Source organism: Heterodontus francisci, chromosome 39, assembly GCF_036365525.1.
Source record: "Heterodontus francisci isolate sHetFra1 chromosome 39, sHetFra1.hap1, whole genome shotgun sequence".
NCBI classification, from domain to species: domain Eukaryota; kingdom Metazoa; phylum Chordata; class Chondrichthyes; order Heterodontiformes; family Heterodontidae; genus Heterodontus; species Heterodontus francisci.
This window is the reverse complement of record NC_090409.1, coordinates 35,365,124-35,388,329: the sequence shown is the minus strand read 5'-3', so window position 1 is coordinate 35,388,329 and position 23,206 is coordinate 35,365,124. Positions and strand designations below refer to the sequence as shown.

General features: G+C 50.8%; 1 protein-coding gene across 1 annotated transcript in view; it reads right to left on the bottom strand.

The window, feature by feature from the left end:
* The window catches only part of LOC137352723 (cobalamin binding intrinsic factor-like), a 45,418-nt gene that overhangs the window by 16,606 nt on the left and 5,606 nt on the right, over nt 1–23,206 (bottom strand). Inside the window, exons 3-4 of the mRNA XM_068018467.1 lie at nt 22,489–22,638; nt 18,824–18,982 (exon numbers count right to left, since the gene is read on the bottom strand). Coding sequence (XP_067874568.1) covers nt 18,824–18,982; nt 22,489–22,638 — 309 coding nt within the window. The remainder of the gene's footprint in view (nt 1–18,823; nt 18,983–22,488; nt 22,639–23,206) is intronic.

Sequence of the window (23,206 nt, the reverse complement as noted above, 5' to 3'; positions counted from 1 at the left end):
ATACAAACAGAGAAAGAGACACAATGTGAGACAAGGACACAACCAGAGACAGAGACACAAACAGAGACAGGGATACAAACAGAGACAGGGACACAATGTGAGACAAGGACACAACCAGAGACAGAGACACAACCAGAGACAGAGACACAACCAGAGACAGGGACACAATGTGAGACAAGGACACAACCAGAGACAGAGACACAAGCAGAGAGAGGAACACAACCAGAGACAGATACACAAGCAGAGAGAGGGACACAACCAGAGACAGAGACACAACCAGAGACAGAGACACAAGCAGAGAGAGGGACACAACCAGAGACAGAGACACAACCAGAGACAGAGACACAAGCAGAGAGAGGGACACAACCAGAGACAGAGACACAACCAGAGACAGAGACACAAGCAGAGAGAGGGACACAAACAGAGACAGAGACACAACCAGAGACAGAGACACATCCAGAGACAGAGATACAAGCAGAGAGAGGGACACAACCAGAGACAGAGACACAATGTGAGACAAGGACACAACCTGAGACAAGGACACAACCAGAGACAGAGACACAAGCAGAGAGAGGGACACAACCAGAGACAGAGACACAACCAGAGACAGGGACACAACCAGAGACAGAGACACAAGCAGAGAGAGGGACACAACCAGAGACAGAGACACAACCAGAGACAGAGACACAAACAGAGACAGGGACACAATGTGAGACAAGGACACAACCAGAGACAGAGACACAACCAGAGACAGAGATACAAGCAGAGAGAGCGACACAACCAGAGACAGAGACACAAGCAAAGAGAGGGACACAACCAGAGACAGAGACACAACCAGAGACAGAGACACAAGCAGAGAGAGGGACACAAACAGAGACAGAGACACAATGTGAGACAAGGACACAAGCAGAGAGAGGGACACAAACAGAGACAGAGACACAACCAGAGACAGAGACACAACCAGAGACAGAGACACATCCAGAGACAGAGATACAAGCAGAGAGAGGGACACAACCAGAGACAGAGACACAATGTGAGACAAGGACACAACCTGAGACAGAGACACAAGCAGAGAGAGGGACACAACCAGAGACAGAGACACAACCAGAGACAGAGACACAAACAGAGACAGGGACACAATGTGAGACAAGGACACAACCAGAGACAGAGACACAACCAGAGACAGAGATACAAGCAGAGAGAGCGACACAACCAGAGACAGAGACACAAGCAAAGAGAGGGACACAACCAGAGACAGAGACACAACCAGAGACAGAGACACAAGCAGAGAGAGGGACACAAACAGAGACAGAGACACAATGTGAGACAAGGACACAAGCAGAGACAGAGACACAACTAGAGACAGGGACACAACCAGAGACAGAGACACAGGCAGAGAGAGGGACACAACCAGAGACAGAGACACAACCAGAGACAGAGACACAAGCAGAGAGAGGGACACAACCAGAGACAGAGACACAAGCAGAGACAGAGACACAACCAGAGACAGAGACACAGGCAGAGAGAGGGACACAACCAGAGACAGAGACACAACCAGAGACAGAGACACAAGCAGAGAGAGGGACACAATCTGAGACAAGGACACAAACAGAGACAGAGACACAACCAGAGACAGAGACACAACCAGAGACAGGGACACAAACAGAGACAGGGACACAATGTGAGACAAGGACAAAACCAGAGAGAGGGACACAACCAGAGACAGAGATACAAGCAGAGAGAGGGACACAACCAGAGACAGAGACACAAGCAGAGAGAGGGACACAATCTGAGACAAGGACACAAACAGAGACAGAGACACAACCAGAGACAGAGACACAAACAGAGACAGGGACACAATCTGAGACAAGGACACAACCAGAGACAGAGACACAACCAGAGACAGGGACACAACCAGAGACAGAGACACAAGCAGAGAGAGGGACATAAACAGAGACAGGGACACAATCTGAGACAAGGACACAACCAGAGACAGAGACACAACCAGAGACAGAGATACAAGCAGAGAGAGGGACACAACCAGAGACAGAGACACAACCAGAGACAGAGACACAAGCAAAGAGAGGGACACAACCAGAGACAAAAACACAAACAGAGACAGGGACACAATGTGAGACAAGGACACAACCAGAGACAGAGACACAAACAGAGACAGGGACACAATGTGAGACAAGGACACAACCAGAGACAGAGACACAACCAGAGACAGAGACACAAGCAAAGAGAGGGACACAACCAGAGACAAAAACACAAACAGAGACAGGAACACAAGGTGAGACAAGGACACAACCAGAGACAGAGACACAACCAGAGACAGCGATACAAGCAGAGAGAGGGACACAACCAGAGACAGAGACACAACCAGGAACACAATGTGAGACAAGGACACAACCAGAGACAGAGATACAAGCAGAGAAAGGGACACAACCAGAGACAGAGACACAACCAGAGACAGGGACACAACCAGAGACAGAGACACAAGCAGAAAGAGGGACACAACCAGAGACAGAGACACAAGCAGAGAGAGGGACACAACCAGAGACAGAGACACAACCAGAGACAGGGACACAACCAGAGACAGAGACACAAGCAGAGAGAGGGACACAACCAGAGACAGAGACACAACCAGAGACAGAGACACAAGCAGAGAGAGGGACACAACCAGAGACAGCGACACAAACAGAGACAGAGACACAACCAGAGACAGAGACACAAGCAGAGAGAGGGACACAAACAGAGACAGAGACACAATGTGAGACAAGGACACAACCAGAGACAGAGACACAAGCAGAGAGAGGGACACAAACAGAGACAGGGACACAATGTGAGACAAGGACACAACCAGAGAGAGGGACACAACCAGAGACAGAGACACAACCAGAGACAGGGACACAACCAGAGACAGAGACACAACCAGAGACAGAGACACAAGCAGAGAGAGGGACACAAGCAGAGACAGAGACACAAACAGAGACAGGGACACAACCAGAGACAGGGACACAAGCAGAGAGAGGGACACAAACAGAGACATGGACACAACCAGAGACAGGGACACAATGTGAGACAAGGACACAACCAGAGACAGAGACACAACCAGAGACAGAGACACAAGCAGAGAGAGGGACACAAACAGAGACAGGGACACAATGTGAGACAAGGACACAACCAGAGACAGAGACACAACCAGAGACAGGGACACAACCAGAGACAAAAACACAAACAGAGACAGGGACACAATGTGAGACAAGGACACAACCAGAGACAGAGACACAACCAGAGACAGGGACACAACCAGAGACAAAAACACAAACAGAGACAGGGACACAATGTGAGACAAGGACACAACCAGAGACAGAGACACAACCAGAGACAGAGATACAAGCAGAGAGAGGGACACAACCAGAGACAGAGACACAACCAGAGACAGGGACACAATGTGAGACAAGGAAACAACAAGAGACAGGGACACAACCAGAGACAAAAACACAAACAGAGACAGGGCCACAATGTGAGACAAGGACACAACCAGAGACAGAGACACAACCAGAGACAGGGACATAAACAGAGACAGGGACACAATGTGAGACAAGGACACAACCAGAGAGAGGGACACAACCAGAGACAGAGATACAAGCAGAGAGAGGGACACAACCAGAGACAGAGACACAAGCAGAGAGAGGGACACAATCTGAGACAAGGACACAAACAGAGACAGAGACACAACCAGAGACAGAGACACAAACAGAGACAGGTTCACAATCTGAGACAAGGACACAACCAGAGACAGAGACACAACCGGAGACAGGGACACAAACAGAGACAGAGACACAACCAGAGACAGAGACACAAGCAGAGAGAGGGACATAAACAGAGACAGGGACACAATCTGAGACAAGGACACAACCAGAGACAGAGACACAACCAGAGACAGAGATACAAGCAGAGAGAGGGACACAACCAGAGACAGAGACACAACCAGAGACAGAGACACAAGCAAAGAGAGGGACACAACCAGAGACAGAGACAGAGACACAAGCAGAGAGAGGGACACAAACAGAGACAGGGACACAATGTGAGACAAGGACACAACCAGAGAGAGGGACACAACCAGAGACAGAGACACAAGCAGAGAGAGGGACACAACCAGAGACAGAGACACAACCAGAGACAGGGACACAACCAGAGACAGAGACACAACCAGAGACAGGGACACAATGTGAGACAAGGACACAACCAGAGACAGAGACACAAGCAGAGAGAGGGACCAAAGCAGAGAGAGGGACACAACCAGAGACAGAGACATAAGCAGAGAGAGGGACACAAACAGAGACAGGGACACAATGTGAGACAAGGACACAACCAGAGACAGAGACACAAGCAGAGAGAGGGACACAAGCAGAGAGAGGGACACAACCAGAGACAGAGACACAAGCAGAGAGAGGGACACAACCAGAGACAGGGACACAACCAGAGAGAGGAACACAACCAGAGACAGAGACACAAGCAGAGACAGGGACACAATGTGAGACAAGGACACAACCAGAGACAGAGACACAACCAGAGACAGGAACACAAGGTGAGACAAGGACACAACCAGAGACAGCGATACAAGCAGAGAGAGGGACACAACCAGAGACAGAGACACAACCAGGGACACAATGTGAGACAAGGACACAACCAGAGACAGAGACACAACCAGAGACAGGGACACAACCAGAGACAGAGACACAACCAGTGACAGGGACACAATGTGAGACAAGGACACAACCAGAGACAGAGACACAAGCAGAGAGAGGAACACAACCAGAGACAGAGACACAAGCAGAGAGAGGGACACAACCAGAGACAGAGACACAACCAGAGACAGAGACACAAGAAGAGAGAGGGACACAACCAGAGACAGAGACACCACCAGAGAGAGGGACACAACCAGAGACAGAGACACAACCAGAGACAGAGACACAAGCAGAGAGAGGGACACAAACAGAGACAGGGACACAACCAGAGACAGACACAAGCAGAGAGACAGACACAAGCAGAGAGAGGGACACAACCAGAGACAGAGACACAACCAGAGACAGGGACACAACCAGAGACAGAGACACAAACAGAGACAGGGACACAATGTGAGACAAGGACACAAGCAGAGACAGAGACACAACCAGAGACAGAGATACAAGCAGAGAGAGGGACACAACCAGAGACAGAGACACAAGCAAAGAGAGGGACACAACCAGAGACAGAGACACAAACAGAGACAGGGACACAATGTGAGACAAGGACACAACCAGAGAGAGGGACACAACCAGAGACAGACACAAGCAGAGAGAGGGACACAACCAGAGACAGAGACACAACCAGAGACAGGGACACAACCAGAGACAGAGACACAGGCAGAGAGAGGGACATAAACAGAGACAGGGACACAACCAGAGACAGAGACACAACCAGAGACAGAGACACAAGCAGAGAGAGGGACATAAACAGAGACAGGGACACAACCAGAGACAGAGATGCAAGCAGAGAGAGGGACACAAGCAGAGAGAGGGACACAAGCAGAGAGAGGGACACAACCAGAGACAAAAACACAAACAGAGACAGGGACACAATGTGAGACAAGGACACAACCAGAGACAGAGACACAAACAGAGACAGGGACACAATGTGAGACAAGGACACAACCAGAGACAGAGACACAACCAGAGACAGGAACACAAGGTGAGACAAGGACACAACCAGAGACAGAGACACAACCAGAGACAGCGATACAAGCAGAGAGAGGGACACAACCAGAGACAGAGACACAACCAGGAACACAATGTGAGACAAGGACACAACCAGAGACAGAGATACAAGCAGAGAAAGGGACACAACCAGAGACAGAGACACAACCAGAGACAGGGACACAACCAGAGACAGAGACACAAGCGGAAAGAGGGACACAACCAGAGACAGAGATACAACCAGAGACAGAGACACAAGCAGAGAGAGGGACACAACCAGAGACAGAGACACAACCAGAGACAGGGACACAACCAGAGACAGAGACACAAGCAGAGAGAGGGACACAACCAGAGACAGAGACACAACCAGAGACAGAGACACAAGCAGAGAGAGGGACACAACCAGAGACAGCGACACAAACAGAGACAGAGACACAACCAGAGACAGAGACACAAGCAGAGAGAGGGACACAAACAGAGACAGAGACACAATGTGAGACAAGGACACAACCAGAGACAGAGACACAAGCAGAGAGAGGGACACAAACAGAGACAGGGACACAATGTGAGACAAGGACACAAGCAGAGAGAGGGACACAACCAGAGACAGAGACACAAACAGAGACTGGGACACAACCAGAGACAAGGACACAACCAGAGACAGAGACACAACCAGAGACAGGGACACAATGTGAGACAAGGACACAACCTGAGACAAGGACACAACCAGAGACAGAGACACAACCAGAGACAGAGACACAAGCAGAGACAGGGCCACAATGTGAGACAAGGACACAACCAGAGACAGAGACATAAGCAAAGAGAGGGACACAACCAGAGACAGAGACAGAGACACAAGCAGAGAGAGGGACACAAACAGAGACAGGGACACAATGTGAGACAAGGACACAACCAGAGAGAGGGACACAACCAGAGACAGAGACACAAGCAGAGAGAGGGACACAACTAGAGACAGAGACACAACCAGAGACAGGGACACAACCAGAGACAGAGACACAACCAGAGACAGGGACACAATGTGAGACAAGGACACATCCAGAGACAGAGACACAAGCAGAGAGAGGGACACAAGCAGAGAGAGGAACACAACCAGAGACAGAGACACAAGCAGAGAGAGGGACACAACCAGAGACAGGGACACAAGCAGAGAGAGGGACACAACCAGAGACAAAAACACAAACAGAGACAGGGACACAATGTGAGACAAGGACACAACCAGAGACAGAGACACAACCAGAGACAGGAACACAAGGTGAGACAAGGACACAACCAGAGACAGAGACACAACCAGAGACAGCGATACAAGCAGAGAGAGGGACACAACCAGAGACAGAGACACAACCAGAGACAGAGACACAAGCAAAGAGAGGGACACAACCAGAGACAGAGACAGAGACACAAGCAGAGAGAGGGACACAAACAGAGACAGGGACACAATGTGAGACAAGGACACAACCAGAGAGAGGGACACAACCAGAGACAGAGACACAAGCAGAGAGAGGGACACAACCAGAGACAGAGACACAACCAGAGTCAGGGACACAACCAGAGACAGAGACACAACCAGAGACAGGGACACAATGTGAGACAAGGACACAACCAGAGACAGAGACACAAGCAGAGAGAGGGACCAAAGCAGAGAGAGGGACACAACCAGAGACAGAGACATAAGCAGAGAGATGGACACAAACAGAGACAGGGACACAATGTGAGACAAGGACACAACCAGAGACAGAGACACAAGCAGAGAGAGGGACACAAGCAGAGAGAGGGACACAACCAGAGACAGAGACACAAGCAGAGAGAGGGACACAACCAGAGACAGGGACACAACCAGAGAGAGGAACACAACCAGAGACAGAGACACAAGCAGAGACAGGGACACAATGTGAGACAAGGACACAACCAGAGACAGAGACACAACCAGAGACAGGAACACAAGGTGAGACAAGGACACAACCAGAGACAGCGATACAAGCAGAGAGAGGGACACAACCAGAGACAGAGACACAACCAGGGACACAATGTAAGACAAGGACACAACCAGAGACAGAGACACAACCAGAGACAGGGACACAACCAGAGACAGAGACACAACCAGAGACAGGGACACAATGTGAGACAAGGACACAACCAGAGACAGAGACACAAGCAGAGAGAGGAACACAACCAGAGACAGAGACACAAGCAGAGAGAGGGACACAACCAGAGACAGAGACACAACCAGAGACAGAGACACAAGCAGAGAGAGGGACACAACCAGAGACAGAGACACCACCAGAGAGAGGGACACAACCAGAGACAGAGACACAACCAGAGACAGAGACACAAGCAGAGAGAGGGACACAAACAGAGACAGGGACACAACCAGAGACAGACACAAGCAGAGAGACAGACACAAGCAGAGAGAGGGACACAACCAGAGACAGAGACACAACCAGAGACAGGGACACAACCAGAGACAGAGACACAAACAGAGACAGGGACACAATGTGAGACAAGGACACAACCAGAGACAGAGACACAACCAGAGACAGAGATACAAGCAGAGAGAGGGACACAACCAGAGACAGAGACACAAGCAAAGAGAGGGACACATCCAGAGACAGAGACACAACCAGAGACAGAGACACAACCAGAGAGAGGGACACAAACAGAGACAGGGACACAATGTGAGACAAGGACACAACCAGAGAGAGGGACACAACCAGAGACAGACACAAGCAGAGAGAGGGACACAACCAGAGACAGAGACACAACCAGAGACAGGGACACAACCAGAGACAGAGACACAGGCAGAGAGAGGGACATAAACAGAGACAGGGACACAACCAGAGACAGAGACACAACCAGAGACAGAGACACAAGCAGAGAGAGGGACATAAACAGAGACAGGGACACAACGAGAGACAGAGATGCAAGCAGAGAGAGGGACACAAGCAGAGAGAGAGACACAAGCAGAGAGAGGGACACAACCAGAGACAAAAACACAAACAGAGACAGGGACACAATGTGAGACAAGGACACAACCAGAGACAGAGACACAAACAGAGACAGGGACACAATGTGAGACAAGGACACAACCAGAGACAGAGACACAACCAGAGACAGGAACACAAGGTGAGACAAGGACACAACCAGAGACAGAGACACAACCAGAGACAGCGATACAAGCAGAGAGAGGGACACAACCAGAGACAGAGACACAACCAGGAACACAATGTGAGACAAGGACACAACCAGAGACAGAGATACAAGCAGAGAAAGGGACACAACCAGAGACAGAGACACAACCAGAGACAGGGACACAACCAGAGACAGAGACACAAGCGGAAAGAGGGACACAACCAGAGACAGAGATACAACCAGAGACAGAGACACAAGCAGAGAGAGGGACACAACCAGAGACAGAGACACAACCAGAGACAGGGACACAACCAGAGACAGAGACACAAGCAGAGAGAGGGACAACACCAGAGACAGAGACACAACCAGAGACAGAGACACAAGCAGAGAGAGGGACACAACCAGAGACAGCGACACAAACAGAGACAGAGACACAACCAGAGACAGAGACACAAGCAGAGAGAGGGACACAAACAGAGACAGAGACACAATGTGAGACAAGGACACAACCAGAGACAGAGACACAAGCAGAGAGAGGGACACAAACAGAGACAGGGACACAATGTGAGACAAGGACACAAGCAGAGAGAGGGACACAACCAGAGACAGAGACACAAACAGAGACTGGGACACAACCAGAGACAAGGACACAACCAGAGACAGAGACACAACCAGAGACAGGGACACAATGTGAGACAAGGACACAACCTGAGACAAGGACACAACCAGAGACAGAGACACAACCAGAGACAGAGACACAAGCAGAGACAGGGCCACAATGTGAGACAAGGACACAACCAGAGACAGAGACATAAGCAAAGAGAGGGACACAACCAGAGACAGAGACAGAGACACAAGCAGAGAGAGGGACACAAACAGAGACAGGGACACAATGTGAGACAAGGACACAACCAGAGAGAGGGACACAACCAGAGACAGAGACACAAGCAGAGAGAGGGACACAACCAGAGACAGAGACACAACCAGAGACAGGGACACAACCAGAGACAGAGACACAACCAGAGACAGGGACACAATGTGAGACAAGGACACATCCAGAGACAGAGACACAAGCAGAGAGAGGGACACAAGCAGAGAGAGGAACACAACCAGAGACAGAGACACAAGCAGAGAGAGGGACACAACCAGAGACAGGGACACAAGCAGAGAGAGGGACACAACCAGAGACAAAAACACAAACAGAGACAGGGACACAATGTGAGACAAGGACACAACCAGAGACAGAGACACAACCAGAGACAGGAACACAAGGTGAGACAAGGACACAACCAGAGACAGAGACACAACCAGAGACAGCGATACAAGCAGAGAGAGGGACACAACCAGAGACAGAGACACAACCAGGGACACAATGTGAGACAAGGACACAACCAGAGACAGAGACACAACCAGAGACAGGGACACAACCAGAGACAGAGACACAACCAGAGACAGGGACACAATGTGAGACAAGGACACAACCAGAGACAGAGACACAAGCAGAGAGAGGAATACAACCAGAGACAGAGACACAAGCAGAGAGAGGGACACAACCAGAGACAGAGACACAACCAGAGACAGAGACACCACCAGAGAGAGGGACACAACCAGAGACAGAGACACAACCAGAGACAGAGACACAAGCAGAGAGAGGGACACAAACAGAGACAGGGACACAACCAGAGACAGACACAAGCAGAGAGAGGGACACAACCAGAGACAGAGACACAACCAGAGACAGGGACACAACCAGAGACAGAGACACAAGCAGAGAGAGGGACACAACCAGAGACAGAGACACAAACAGAGACAGGGACACAATGTGAGACAAGGACACAACCAGAGACAGAGACACAACCAGAGACAGAGATACAAGCAGAGAGAGGGACACAACCAGAGACAGAGACACAAGCAAAGAGAGGGACACAACCAGAGACAGAGACACAACCAGAGACAGAGACACAACCAGAGAGAGGGACACAAACAGAGACAGGGACACAATGTGAGACAAGGACACAACCAGAGAGAGGGACACAACCAGAGACAGACACAAGCAGAGAGAGGGACACAACCAGAGACAGAGACACAACCAGAGACAGGGACACAACCAGAGACAGAGACACAGGCAGAGAGAGGGACATAAACAGAGACAGGGACACAACCAGAGACAGAAACACAACCAGAGACAGAGACACAAGCAGAGAGAGGGACATAAACAGAGACAGGGACACAACCAGAGACAGAGATGCAAGCAGAGAGAGGGACACAAGCAGAGAGAGGGACACAACCAGAGACAAAAACACAAACAGAGACAGGGACACAATGTGAGACAAGGAAACAACCAGAGACAGAGACACAAACAGAGACAGGGACACAATGTGAGACAAGGACACAACCAGAGACAGAGACACAACCAGAGACAGGAACACAAGGTGAGACAAGGACACAACCAGAGATAGAGACACAACCAGGAACACAATGTGAGACAAGGACACAACCAGAGGCAGAGATACAAGCAGAGAAAGGGACACAACCAGAGACAGAGACACAACCAGAGACAGAGACACAACCAGAGACAGGGACACAACCAGAGACAGAGACACAAGCAGAGAGAGGGACACAACCAGAGACAGGGACACAACCAGAGACAGAGACACAAGCAGAGAGAGGGACACAACCAGAGACAGAGACACAACCAGAGACAGAGACACAAGCAGAGAGAGGGACACAACCAGAGACAGAGACACAAACAGAGACAGAGACACAACCAGAGACAGAGACACAAGCAGAGAGAGGGACACAAACAGAGACAGAGACACAATGTGAGACAAGGACACAACCAGAGACAGAGACACAAGCAGAGAGAGGGACACAAACAGAGACAGGGACACAATGTGAGACAAGGACACAACCAGAAACAGAGATACAAGCAGAGAAAGGGACACAACCAGAGACAGAGACACAACCAGAGACAGGGACACAACCAGAGACAGAGACACAAGCGGAAAGAGGGACACAACCAGAGACAGAGATACAACCAGAGACAGAGACACAAGCAGAGAGAGGGACACAACCAGAGACAGAGACACAACCAGAGACAGGGACACAACCAGAGACAGAGACACAAGCAGAGAGAGGGACACAACCAGAGACAGAGACACAACCAGAGACAGAGACACAAGCAGAGAGAGGGACACAACCAGAGACAGCGACACAAACAGAGACAGAGACACAACCAGAGACAGAGACACAAGCAGAGAGAGGGACACAAACAGAGACAGAGACACAATGTGAGACAAGGACACAACCAGAGACAGAGACACAAGCAGAGAGAGGGACACAAACAGAGACAGGGACACAATGTGAGACAAGGACACAAGCAGAGAGAGGGACACAACCAGAGACAGAGACACAAACAGAGACTGGGACACAACCAGAGACAAGGACACAACCAGAGACAGAGACACAACCAGAGACAGGGACACAATGTGAGACAAGGACACAACCTGAGACAAGGACACAACCAGAGACAGAGACACAACCAGAGACAGAGACACAAGCAGAGACAGGGCCACAATGTGAGACAAGGACACAACCAGAGACAGAGACACAAGCAAAGAGAGGGACACAACCAGAGACAGAGACAGAGACACAAGCAGAGAGAGGGACACAAACAGAGACAGGGACACAATGTGAGACAAGGACACAACCAGAGACAGGGACACAACCAGAGACAGAGACACAAGCAGAGAGAGGGACACAACCAGAGACAGAGACACAACCAGAGACAGGGACACAACCAGAGACAGAGACACAACCAGAGACAGGGACACAATGTGAGACAAGGACACATCCAGAGACAGAGACACAAGCAGAGAGAGGGACACAAGCAGAGAGAGGAACACAACCAGAGACAGAGACACAAGCAGAGAGAGGGACACAACCAGAGACAGGGACACAAGCAGAGAGAGGGACACAACCAGAGACAAAAACACAAACAGAGACAGGGACACAATGTGAGACAAGGACACAACCAGAGACAGAGACACAACCAGAGACAGGAACACAAGGTGAGACAAGGACACAACCAGAGACAGAGACACAACCAGAGACAGCGATACAAGCAGAGAGAGGGACACAACCAGAGACAGAGACACAACCAGGGACACAATGTGAGACAAGGACACAACCAGAGACAGAGACACAACCAGAGACAGGGACACAACCAGAGACAGAGACACAACCAGAGACAGGGACACAATGTGAGACAAGGACACAACCAGAGACAGAGACACAAGCAGAGAGAGGAACACAACCAGAGACAGAGACACAAGCAGAGAGAGGGACACAACCAGAGACAGAGACACAACCAGAGACAGAGACACCACCAGAGAGAGGGACACAACCAGAGACAGAGACACAACCAGAGACAGAGACACAAGCAGAGAGAGGGACACAAACAGAGACAGGGACACAACCAGAGACAGACACAAGCAGAGAGAGGGACACAACCAGAGACAGAGACACAACCAGAGACAGGGACACAACCAGAGACAGAGACACAAGCAGAGAGAGGGACACAACCAGAGACAGAGACACAAACAGAGACAGGGACACAATGTGAGACAAGGACACAACCAGAGACAGAGACACAACCAGAGACAGAGATACAAGCAGAGAGAGGGACACAACCAGAGACAGAGACACAAGCAAAGAGAGGGACACAACCAGAGACAGAGACACAACCAGAGACAGAGACACAACCAGAGAGAGGGACACAAACAGAGACAGGGACACAATGTGAGACAAGGACACAACCAGAGAGAGGGACACAACCAGAGACAGACACAAGCAGAGAGAGGGACACAACCAGAGACAGAGACACAACCAGAGACAGGGACACAACCAGAGACAGAGACACAGGCAGAGAGAGGGACATAAACAGAGACAGGGACACAACCAGAGACAGAGACACAACCAGAGACAGAGACACAAGCAGAGAGAGGGACATAAACAGAGACAGGGACACAACCAGAGACAGAGATGCAAGCAGAGAGAGGGACACAAGCAGAGAGAGGGACACAACCAGAGACAAAAACACAAACAGAGACAGGGACACAATGTGAGACAAGGACACAACCAGAGACAGAGACACAAACAGAGACAGGGACACAATGTGAGACAAGGACACAACCAGAGACAGAGACACAACCAGAGACAGGAACACAAGGTGAGACAAGGACACAACCAGAGACAGAGACACAACCAGAGACAGCGATACAAGCAGAGAGAGGGACACAACCAGAGATAGAGACACAACCAGGAACACAATGTGAGACAAGGACACAACCAGAGGCAGAGATACAAGCAGAGAAAGGGACACAACCAGAGACAGAGACACAACCAGAGACAGAGATACAAGCAGAGAAAGGGACACAACCAGAGACAGAGACACAACCAGAGACCGGGACACAACCAGAGACAGAGACACAAGCAGAGAGAGGGACACAACCAGAGACAGGGACACAACCAGAGACAGAGACACAAGCAGAGAGAGGGACACAACCAGAGACAGAGACACAACCAGAGACAGAGACACAAGCAGAGAGAGGGACACAACCAGAGACAGCGACACAAACAGAGACAGAGACACAACCAGAGACAGAGACACAAGCAGAGAGAGGGACACAAACAGAGACAGAGACACAATGTGAGACAAGGACACAACCAGAGACAGAGACACAAGCAGAGAGAGGGACACAAACAGAGACAGGGACACAATGTGAGACAAGGACACAAGCAGAGAGAGGGACACAACCAGAGACAGAGACACAAACTGAGACTGGGACACAACCAGAGACAAGGACACAACCAGAGACAGAGACACAACCAGAGACAGGGACACAATGTGAGACAAGGACACAACCTGAGACAAGGACACAACCAGAGACAGAGACACAACCAGAGACAGAGACACAAGCAGAGACAGGGCCACAATGTGAGACAAGGACACAACCAGAGACAGAGACACAAGCAAAGAGAGGGACACAACCAGAGACAGAGACAGAGACACAAGCAGAGAGAGGGACACAAACAGAGACAGGGACACAATGTGAGACAAGGACACAACCAGAGAGAGGGACACAACCAGAGACAGAGACACAAGCAGAGAGAGGGACACAACCAGAGACAGAGACACAACCAGAGACAGGGACACAACCAGAGACAGAGACACAACCAGAGACAGGGACACAATGTGAGACAAGGACACATCCAGAGACAGAGACACAAGCAGAGAGAGGGACACAAGCAGAGAGAGGAACACAACCAGAGACAGAGACACAAGCAGAGAGAGGGACACAACCAGAGACAGGGACACAAGCAGAGAGAGGGACACAACCAGAGACAAAAACACAAACAGAGACAGGGACACAATGTGAGACAAGGACACAACCAGAGACAGAGACACAACCAGAGACAGGAACACAAGGTGAGACAAGGACACAACCAGAGACAGAGACACAACCAGAGACAGCGATACAAGCAGAGAGAGGGACACAACCAGAGACAGAGACACAACCAGGGACACAATGTGAGACAAGGACACAACCAGAGACAGAGACACAACCAGAGACAGGGACACAACCAGAGACAGAGACACAACCAGAGACAGGGACACAATGTGAGACAAGGACACAACCAGAGACAGAGACACAAGCAGAGAGAGGAACACAACCAGAGACAGAGACACAAGCAGAGAGAGGGACACAACCAGAGACAGAGACACAACCAGAGACAGAGACACCACCAGAGAGAGGGACACAACCAGAGACAGAGACACAACCAGAGACAGAGACACAAGCAGAGAGAGGGACACAAACAGAGACAGGGACACAACCAGAGACAGACACAAGCAGAGAGAGGGACACAACCAGAGACAGAGACACAACCAGAGACAGGGACACAACCAGAGACAGAGACACAAGCAGAGAGTGGGACACAACCAGAGACAGAGACACAAACAGAGACAGGGACACAATGTGAGACAAGGACACAACCAGAGACAGAGACACAACCAGAGACAGAGATACAAGCAGAGAGAGGGACACAACCAGAGACAGAGACACAAGCAAAGAGAGGGACACAACCAGAGACAGAGACACAACCAGAGACAGAGACACAACCAGAGAGAGGGACACAAACAGAGACAGGGACACAATGTGAGACAAGGACACAACCAGAGAGAGGGACACAACCAGAGACAGACACAAGCAGAGAGAGGGACACAACCAGAGACAGAGACACAACCAGAGACAGAGACACAGGCAGAGAGAGGGACATAAACAGAGACAGGGACACAACCAGAGACAGAGACACAACCAGAGACAGAGACACAAGCAGAGAGAGGGACATAAACAGAGACAGGGACACAACCAGAGACAAAAACACAAACAGAGACAGGGACACAATGTGAGACAAGGACACAACCAGAGACAGAGACACAAACAGAGACAGGGACACAATGTGAGACAAGGACACAACCAGAGACAGAGACACAACCAGAGACAGGAACACAAGGTGAGACAAGGACACAACCAGAGACAGAGACACAACCAGAGACAGCGATACAAGCAGAGAGAGGGACACAACCAGAGATAGAGACACAACCAGGAACACAATGTGAGACAAGGACACAACCAGAGTCAGAGATACAAGCAGAGAAAGGGACACAACCAGAGACAGAGACACAACCAGAGACAGAGATACAAGCAGAGAAAGGGACACAACCAGAGACAGAGACACAACCAGAGACAGGGACACAACCAGAGACAGAGACACAAGCAGAGAGAGGGACACAACCAGAGACAGGGACACAACCAGAGACAGAGACACAAGCAGAGAGAGGGACACAACCAGAGACAGAGACACAACCAGAGACAGAGACACAAGCAGAGAGAGGGACACAACCAGAGACAGAGACACAAACAGAGACAGAGACACAACCAGAGACAGAGACACAAGCAGAGAGAGGGACACAAACAGAGACAGAGACACAATGTGAGACAAGGACACAACCAGAGACAGAGACACAAGCAGAGAGAGGGACACAAACAGAGACAGGGACACAATGTGAGACAAGGACACAACCAGAGAGAGGGACACAACCAGAGACAGAGACACAACCAGAGACAGAGACACAAACAGAGACTGGGACACAACCAGAGACAAGGACACAACCAGAGACAGAGACACGACCAGAGACAGGGACACAATGTGAGACAAGGACACAACCTGAGACAAGGACACAACCAGAGACAGAGACACAACCAGAGACAGAGACACAAGCAGAGACAGGGCCACAATGTGAGACAAGGACACAACCAGAGACAGAGACACAAGCAGAGACAGAGACACAATGTGAGACAAGGACACAACCAGGGACAGAGACACAACCAGAGACAGAGACACAACCAGGGACACAATGTGTGACAAGGACACAAGCAGAGACAGAGACACAACCAGGGACACAATGTGTGACAAGGACACAAGCAGAGACAGAGACACAAGCAGAGAGAGGGACACAACCAGAGACAGAGACACAACCAGGGACACAATGTGTGACAAGGACACAAGCAGAGACAGAGACACAAGCAGAGAGAGGGACACAACCAGAGAGAGGGACACAACCAGAGACAGAGACACAACCAGAGACAGAGACACAAGCAGAGAGAGGGACACAACCAGAGACAGGGACACAACCAGAGACAGAGACACAAGCAGAGAGAGGGACACAACCAGAGACAGAGACACAACCAGAGACAGGGACACAACCAGAGACAGAGACACATGAGAGTCAGAGACACAAGCAGAGAGAGGGACACAAACAGAGACAGGGACACAACCAGAGACAGGGACACAAACAGAGACAGGGACACAATGTGAGACAGGGACACAATGTGAGACAAGGACACAACCAGAGACAGAGACACAACCAGAGACAGAGATACAAACAGAGACAGGGACACAATGTGAGACAAGGACACAACCAGAGACAGAGACACAACCAGAGACAGAGATACAAGCAGAGAGAGGGACACAACCAGAGACAGAGACACAACCAGGGACACAATGTGAGACAGAGACACAAGCTGAGAGAGGGACACAACCAGAGACAGAGACACAAGCAGAGAGAGGGACACAAGCAGAGACACAGACAGAGACACAAGCAGAGACAGGGACACAAGCAGAGACAAGGACACAATGTGAGACAAGGACACAACCAGAGACAGAGACACAAGCAGAGAGAGGGACACAAGCAGAGACAGATACAGGGACACAAGCAGAGACAGAGACACAAGCAGAGACAGAGACAGAGACACAAGCAGAGAGAGGGACACAACCAGAGACGGAGACACAAACAGAGACAAGGACACAATGTGACACAATGACACAACCAGAGACAGAGACACAAGCAGAGAGAGGGACACAAGCAGAGACAGATACAGGGACACAAGCAGAGACAGAGACACACGCAGAGACAGAGACAGAGACACAAGCAGAGAGAGGGACACAACCAGAGATGGAGACACAAACAGAGACAAGGACACAATGTGAGACAAGGACACAACCAGAGACGGAGACACAAACAGAGACAAGGACACAATGTGAGACAAGGACACAACCAGAGACAGAGACACAACCAGAGACAGAGACAGAGACACAAACAGAGACAAGGACACAATGTGAGACAGAGACACAAGCAGAGACAGGGACACAAACAGAGACAGAGACACAAGCAGAGACAGGGACACAAGCAGAGACAGAGACAGAGACACAAGCAGAGACAGATACAGGGACACAAGCAGAGACAGAGACACAAGCAGAGACAGAGACACAACCAGACACAGGGACACAAGCATGTGAATTCTTACCGACTGAGAATCGGGATCCATATGTGAATTTGTTCTGCTCCACTGCATCCACGAGGGTCCGGATCGAGCACTCTGAAATCTCACTCTTCTTACTCACACAGACAGTTAGCACGTCCAGGCTGACTTGGTAATAGTTCGTGAGCGGGAATGTTTTATTTTCTAAACAACACAATGTCAGTAAAGGTTATGTTTCTGGAGAGAGAGAGACACACACACACTGTCAGATAGAGAGAGACACCGAGAGACACATACACACAGACAGAGAGAGGGAGAGACACAAACACTGACAGAGAGAGAGAGGGAGAGACACAAACACTGACAGAGAGAGAGAGAGACACACACCCACAACACTGACAGAGTGAAAGTGAGAAACAGGGAGAGACAGAGAGAAAGAGGGAGGAAGACAGGGAGAGATAGAGACAGGGAGTGACAGAGAGGGAGAGAGACAGAGAAGGAGATTCTGAGAATGAGAGAGACAGAAAGACAAAGAGAGACATAGAAAGAGACAGAAGCAGAGACAGGCAGAAGCAGACAGAGACAGTGACAGAAAGAGAGACACACAGTGAGACAGAAAGAGAGTGAAACAGAGAGAGACAGAGGGAGAGGAACCAAGAGGGAGACAGAAAGAGACATAAAACTTGACAGAGGACAGAGAGACAGAGAACCAGAGAGATATACAGAGATAGATAGTGAGAGAGAAAGAGACACACACACACACACACACAGAGGGAGACACAGAGAGCCAGATAGAGATAAACAAACAGATAGAGAGACAGGGAGAGATTATAACAGAGAGAGAGATACACACACACACAAACAGAGAGAGGGAGACAGAGATAGGCAGAGAGAGAGAGAGAGAGAGAGTGAGAAATAGGCAGAGAAACAGACAGAGAGAGACAGACAAACACCGACAGAAATACAGACAGAGACAGAGAGAAACAGACAGAGAGAGAGGGAGAGAGTGCGGGATATCTACACTGTAAACAGCCCGAGGACCACTCAATGCTAACACTGGGTATAAATTCAGGTAACAGTCTGGGTAATATAGACAGAGCTCGACAGTGTATCTAAGCCTGTTTTTATTTTCTTTTTCTTTTTTTTCTTTTTTTTCAATCTAACCCTGTTTTTTTTAAATGAAGGAAGCCTTTATACCCCTGGCCTCTTTTATTTTTGTTGAGTGGGCCTTTATTCCTCAAGCCCACTTTATGTATATTTCAAATAAATAACTTTATTAAAAACAGATAAACAAAAAAAACTCAAATTAAAATGCCATTCTCGGCGTCGATGATGCACTCCAGTCCCTGCGGTGCCCACCGGTCGCGGAAGGCCTCAAGCGTGCCGGCAGACACTGCATGCTCCTTCTCCAGGGACACCAAGGCACGAACATAACCTCAGAAGAGGGGCAGGCAATCGGGGAGGACGGACCACCCCGACGGCCCGCAGCTTGGACCTGTGAACTGCCACCTTGGCTAGGCCCAGGAGCAGACTGATGAGGAGATCCTCCTCCCGGCCCACGTCCCTCCGCACCGGGTGCCCATAGATCAGGAGCGTGGGGCTGAAGTGCAGCCAGCCCCTTTAAATATGTAAAGAGGGGCTGCAACCTCACACACTCCATATATAAGTGGAACACGGACTCGTCCAGGCTGCAGAAATTACAGGCGTCCTGGGGGTTCATGAACCTACGTAAAAGTCTATTGCACGGGACTGCCCTGTGCAACACCCTCCACCCCAGGTTCCCGATGTAAAGGGGGAGGACTCCCACGTAGAGAGACCTCCACCAGGGTTTCCCCTCGCCACCAGATGGCAACACAGACCACCATGGCATTTCTGGGCGGCAGACGAGGGCAAGGAAGTGGAGAGTGGGTGTGGGTTTCCTGCAGAAAGCTCACCGCGTATCTCCCTTCCCTGAGGACTGAGAGATTGTGAAATCTGCGGTGAGACCCCCTGCTGCCGTTGATGTTGAGGCTGGCTATGGTTATCGTCATGTCAAAAGTACTTTGATCCCATCACTGACACCTCACTGTGAGGAGGGAATGGAAGTGCACCTGGCCTTCCACTCCCCCAGCAGCCCATTGAGGAACGCATTAAACCAGCGCCTCTCAACCAGTTTCACACCCACGCCCCTCCCCGATTTCTTGAGGGCAGCACGGACAGACTGGATGATTAGCACCGAATTCGACCACCGGCCAAGGGCCAGCAGAACTTTATAGTGACAACCCCTGCATGCCGCTAGGAAGTCCCGGAGCTCCGCAGTGGGAATGAAAGGACAGACCTCACTGGGGATGGATTCAACATCGTCCTCCATGCCCCACATTGAGCCCCCATCCTCCTCCGGGTTGTCACCGCTAGTGGCCGACACACCCGACACACACTGTGGGGCGGATGTCCCGACCGCACCAGCTGGTCCCGTCTCCGTCACGATCTCATCCCCAGGATCGATGGCAGAGGGGTCATCCCTGGGTTCTTGTGCCTATTGGCGCCAGTGGTTCAGGTCCACCCCGCACCCCCCCCTCCACCTCCGATCCTGGGCCAGAGAACGGCCCGGGGGAGATGGCTATTCCGAGCTCCAGACATCCAGCCAGGGTCGGGACCGGAGGTGGAGAGGGGAGGCCATCTCCCGCCCCACCATCACCCACAGGCCCAGCAGGCGGGCACTGTGCAAATCGGCTTCTGGATCAGGGACATTCTGTGTGGCAGGGTTGACTCTCACAAGACTTGCCCCCGCCCAGGACACCCAACGCAGCAGGTGGAGTGTTTTCTCCTGATGGGTCCACAGGCTCGCCCACCAGTGACGGGAGCCCCCTCCCCGGGAGTTGCCAAATTTACAGGGGTTTCTCTCCCGCCTAAGTCCCGCAGAATAGAGGGTTCCCGCACAGGGCTGAAGGCCCTGATGGTGCTAGTGGCGGGGGGAGCCCGACGACCCGCTCCAGCAGGATAGACTCCTTAATTCAGGGTCCTCTTCAGAGGAGGGGTGCAGAGGCTCAGGGAACTCCATCTCAGTCGAGGTCTCTGCTTCCACCTCTGCACCCCACTGCCCAGATTTCTTGGGTCCGAGCTCAGCCGCGGGGCAGGTGGGCTCCCCCGGATCAGCCGCAGGGCTGAAAACCACGGCCTCCGGATCCGCCTGAGCGGTGGTTGTTGCAGGTGAAGGGGTACAGGGGGAGGTGCGGCAGCGCCACCCTGCACCGACGAGGTGGAGTTGGTGGCCCAGAGGTCGGGGCAGTTCTTATGTACATGCCCGACCCCCTTGCAGACATGGCACCGCGCCACGTCCAAGGTCCAGAAGACACCGTTGGCTGTCCCTGGAACTCAAAAACAAAACAACCCTCCGTGAGCTCCTCCTAGAGGGAGCTTTACTCTGTATCTAACCCAGCGCTGTACCTGTCCTGGGAGTGTTTGATGGGGACAGTGTAGAGGGAGCTTTACTCTGTATCTAACCCCGGGCTGTGCCTGTCCTGGGAGTGTTTGATGGGGACAGTGTAGAGGGAGCTTTACTCTGTATCTAACCCCGTGCTGTACCTGTCCTGGGAGTGTTTGATGGGGGACAGTGTAGAGGGAGCTTAACTCTGTATCTAACCCTGTGCTGTACCTGTCCTGGGAATCCTCAATGCTGACACTGGGGATAAAGGGGGATACATTATCAGATAACATTTGATGAGCTTTACTTATGTGATCAATTTCTTCGGTTAATTTCTCTTCCAGTTTCTTTAACAGATTAATGGTGGTCCCACTGACGGTGACACTGGTGGGATTATTACAGGATGCAATCAAGGCCAACGTGTAGAGAGCAACCATTCCCGAGGAAAAATCTTCACCTGTTTTGTGTAGAAGAACAAATTTAGGATTCACTGTGAAATCAAACAGACAGGCTATTCGGCCCATCTGCTCCGTGCTGGTGTTTCTGCTCCACTCGAGCCTCCTCCCACCCCCTCTCCATCTCACCCTATCACCATATCCTTCTATTCCTTTCTCCCTCTTGTGTTTAAAAAGCTTCCCCTTAAATGCATCGATACTATTCACCTCAACCACTCCCTGTGGGAGCGAGTTCCACATTCTCACCACTCTCTGGGGAAAGAGGTTTCTCCGGAATTCCCCATTGGATTTATTAGTGACTGTCTTATAGTGATGGGCCCCTAGTTCTGGTCTTTCCCCCCACAAATGGAAACACCTTCTCTACATCTCCCCTATCGAACGCTTTTAGAATTTTAGAGACCGTTACCAGGTCACCCCTCTATCTTCTCTTTTCTGGAGAAAATAGTCCCAGCCTGTTCAATCTTCCCTGATAGTTATAACCTCACAAAACTGATATTGTATTTGTAAATCTTTTTTGGATATTCTCCAGTGCCTCGATACCCTGTTTATAATATGGAAACCAGAACTGTG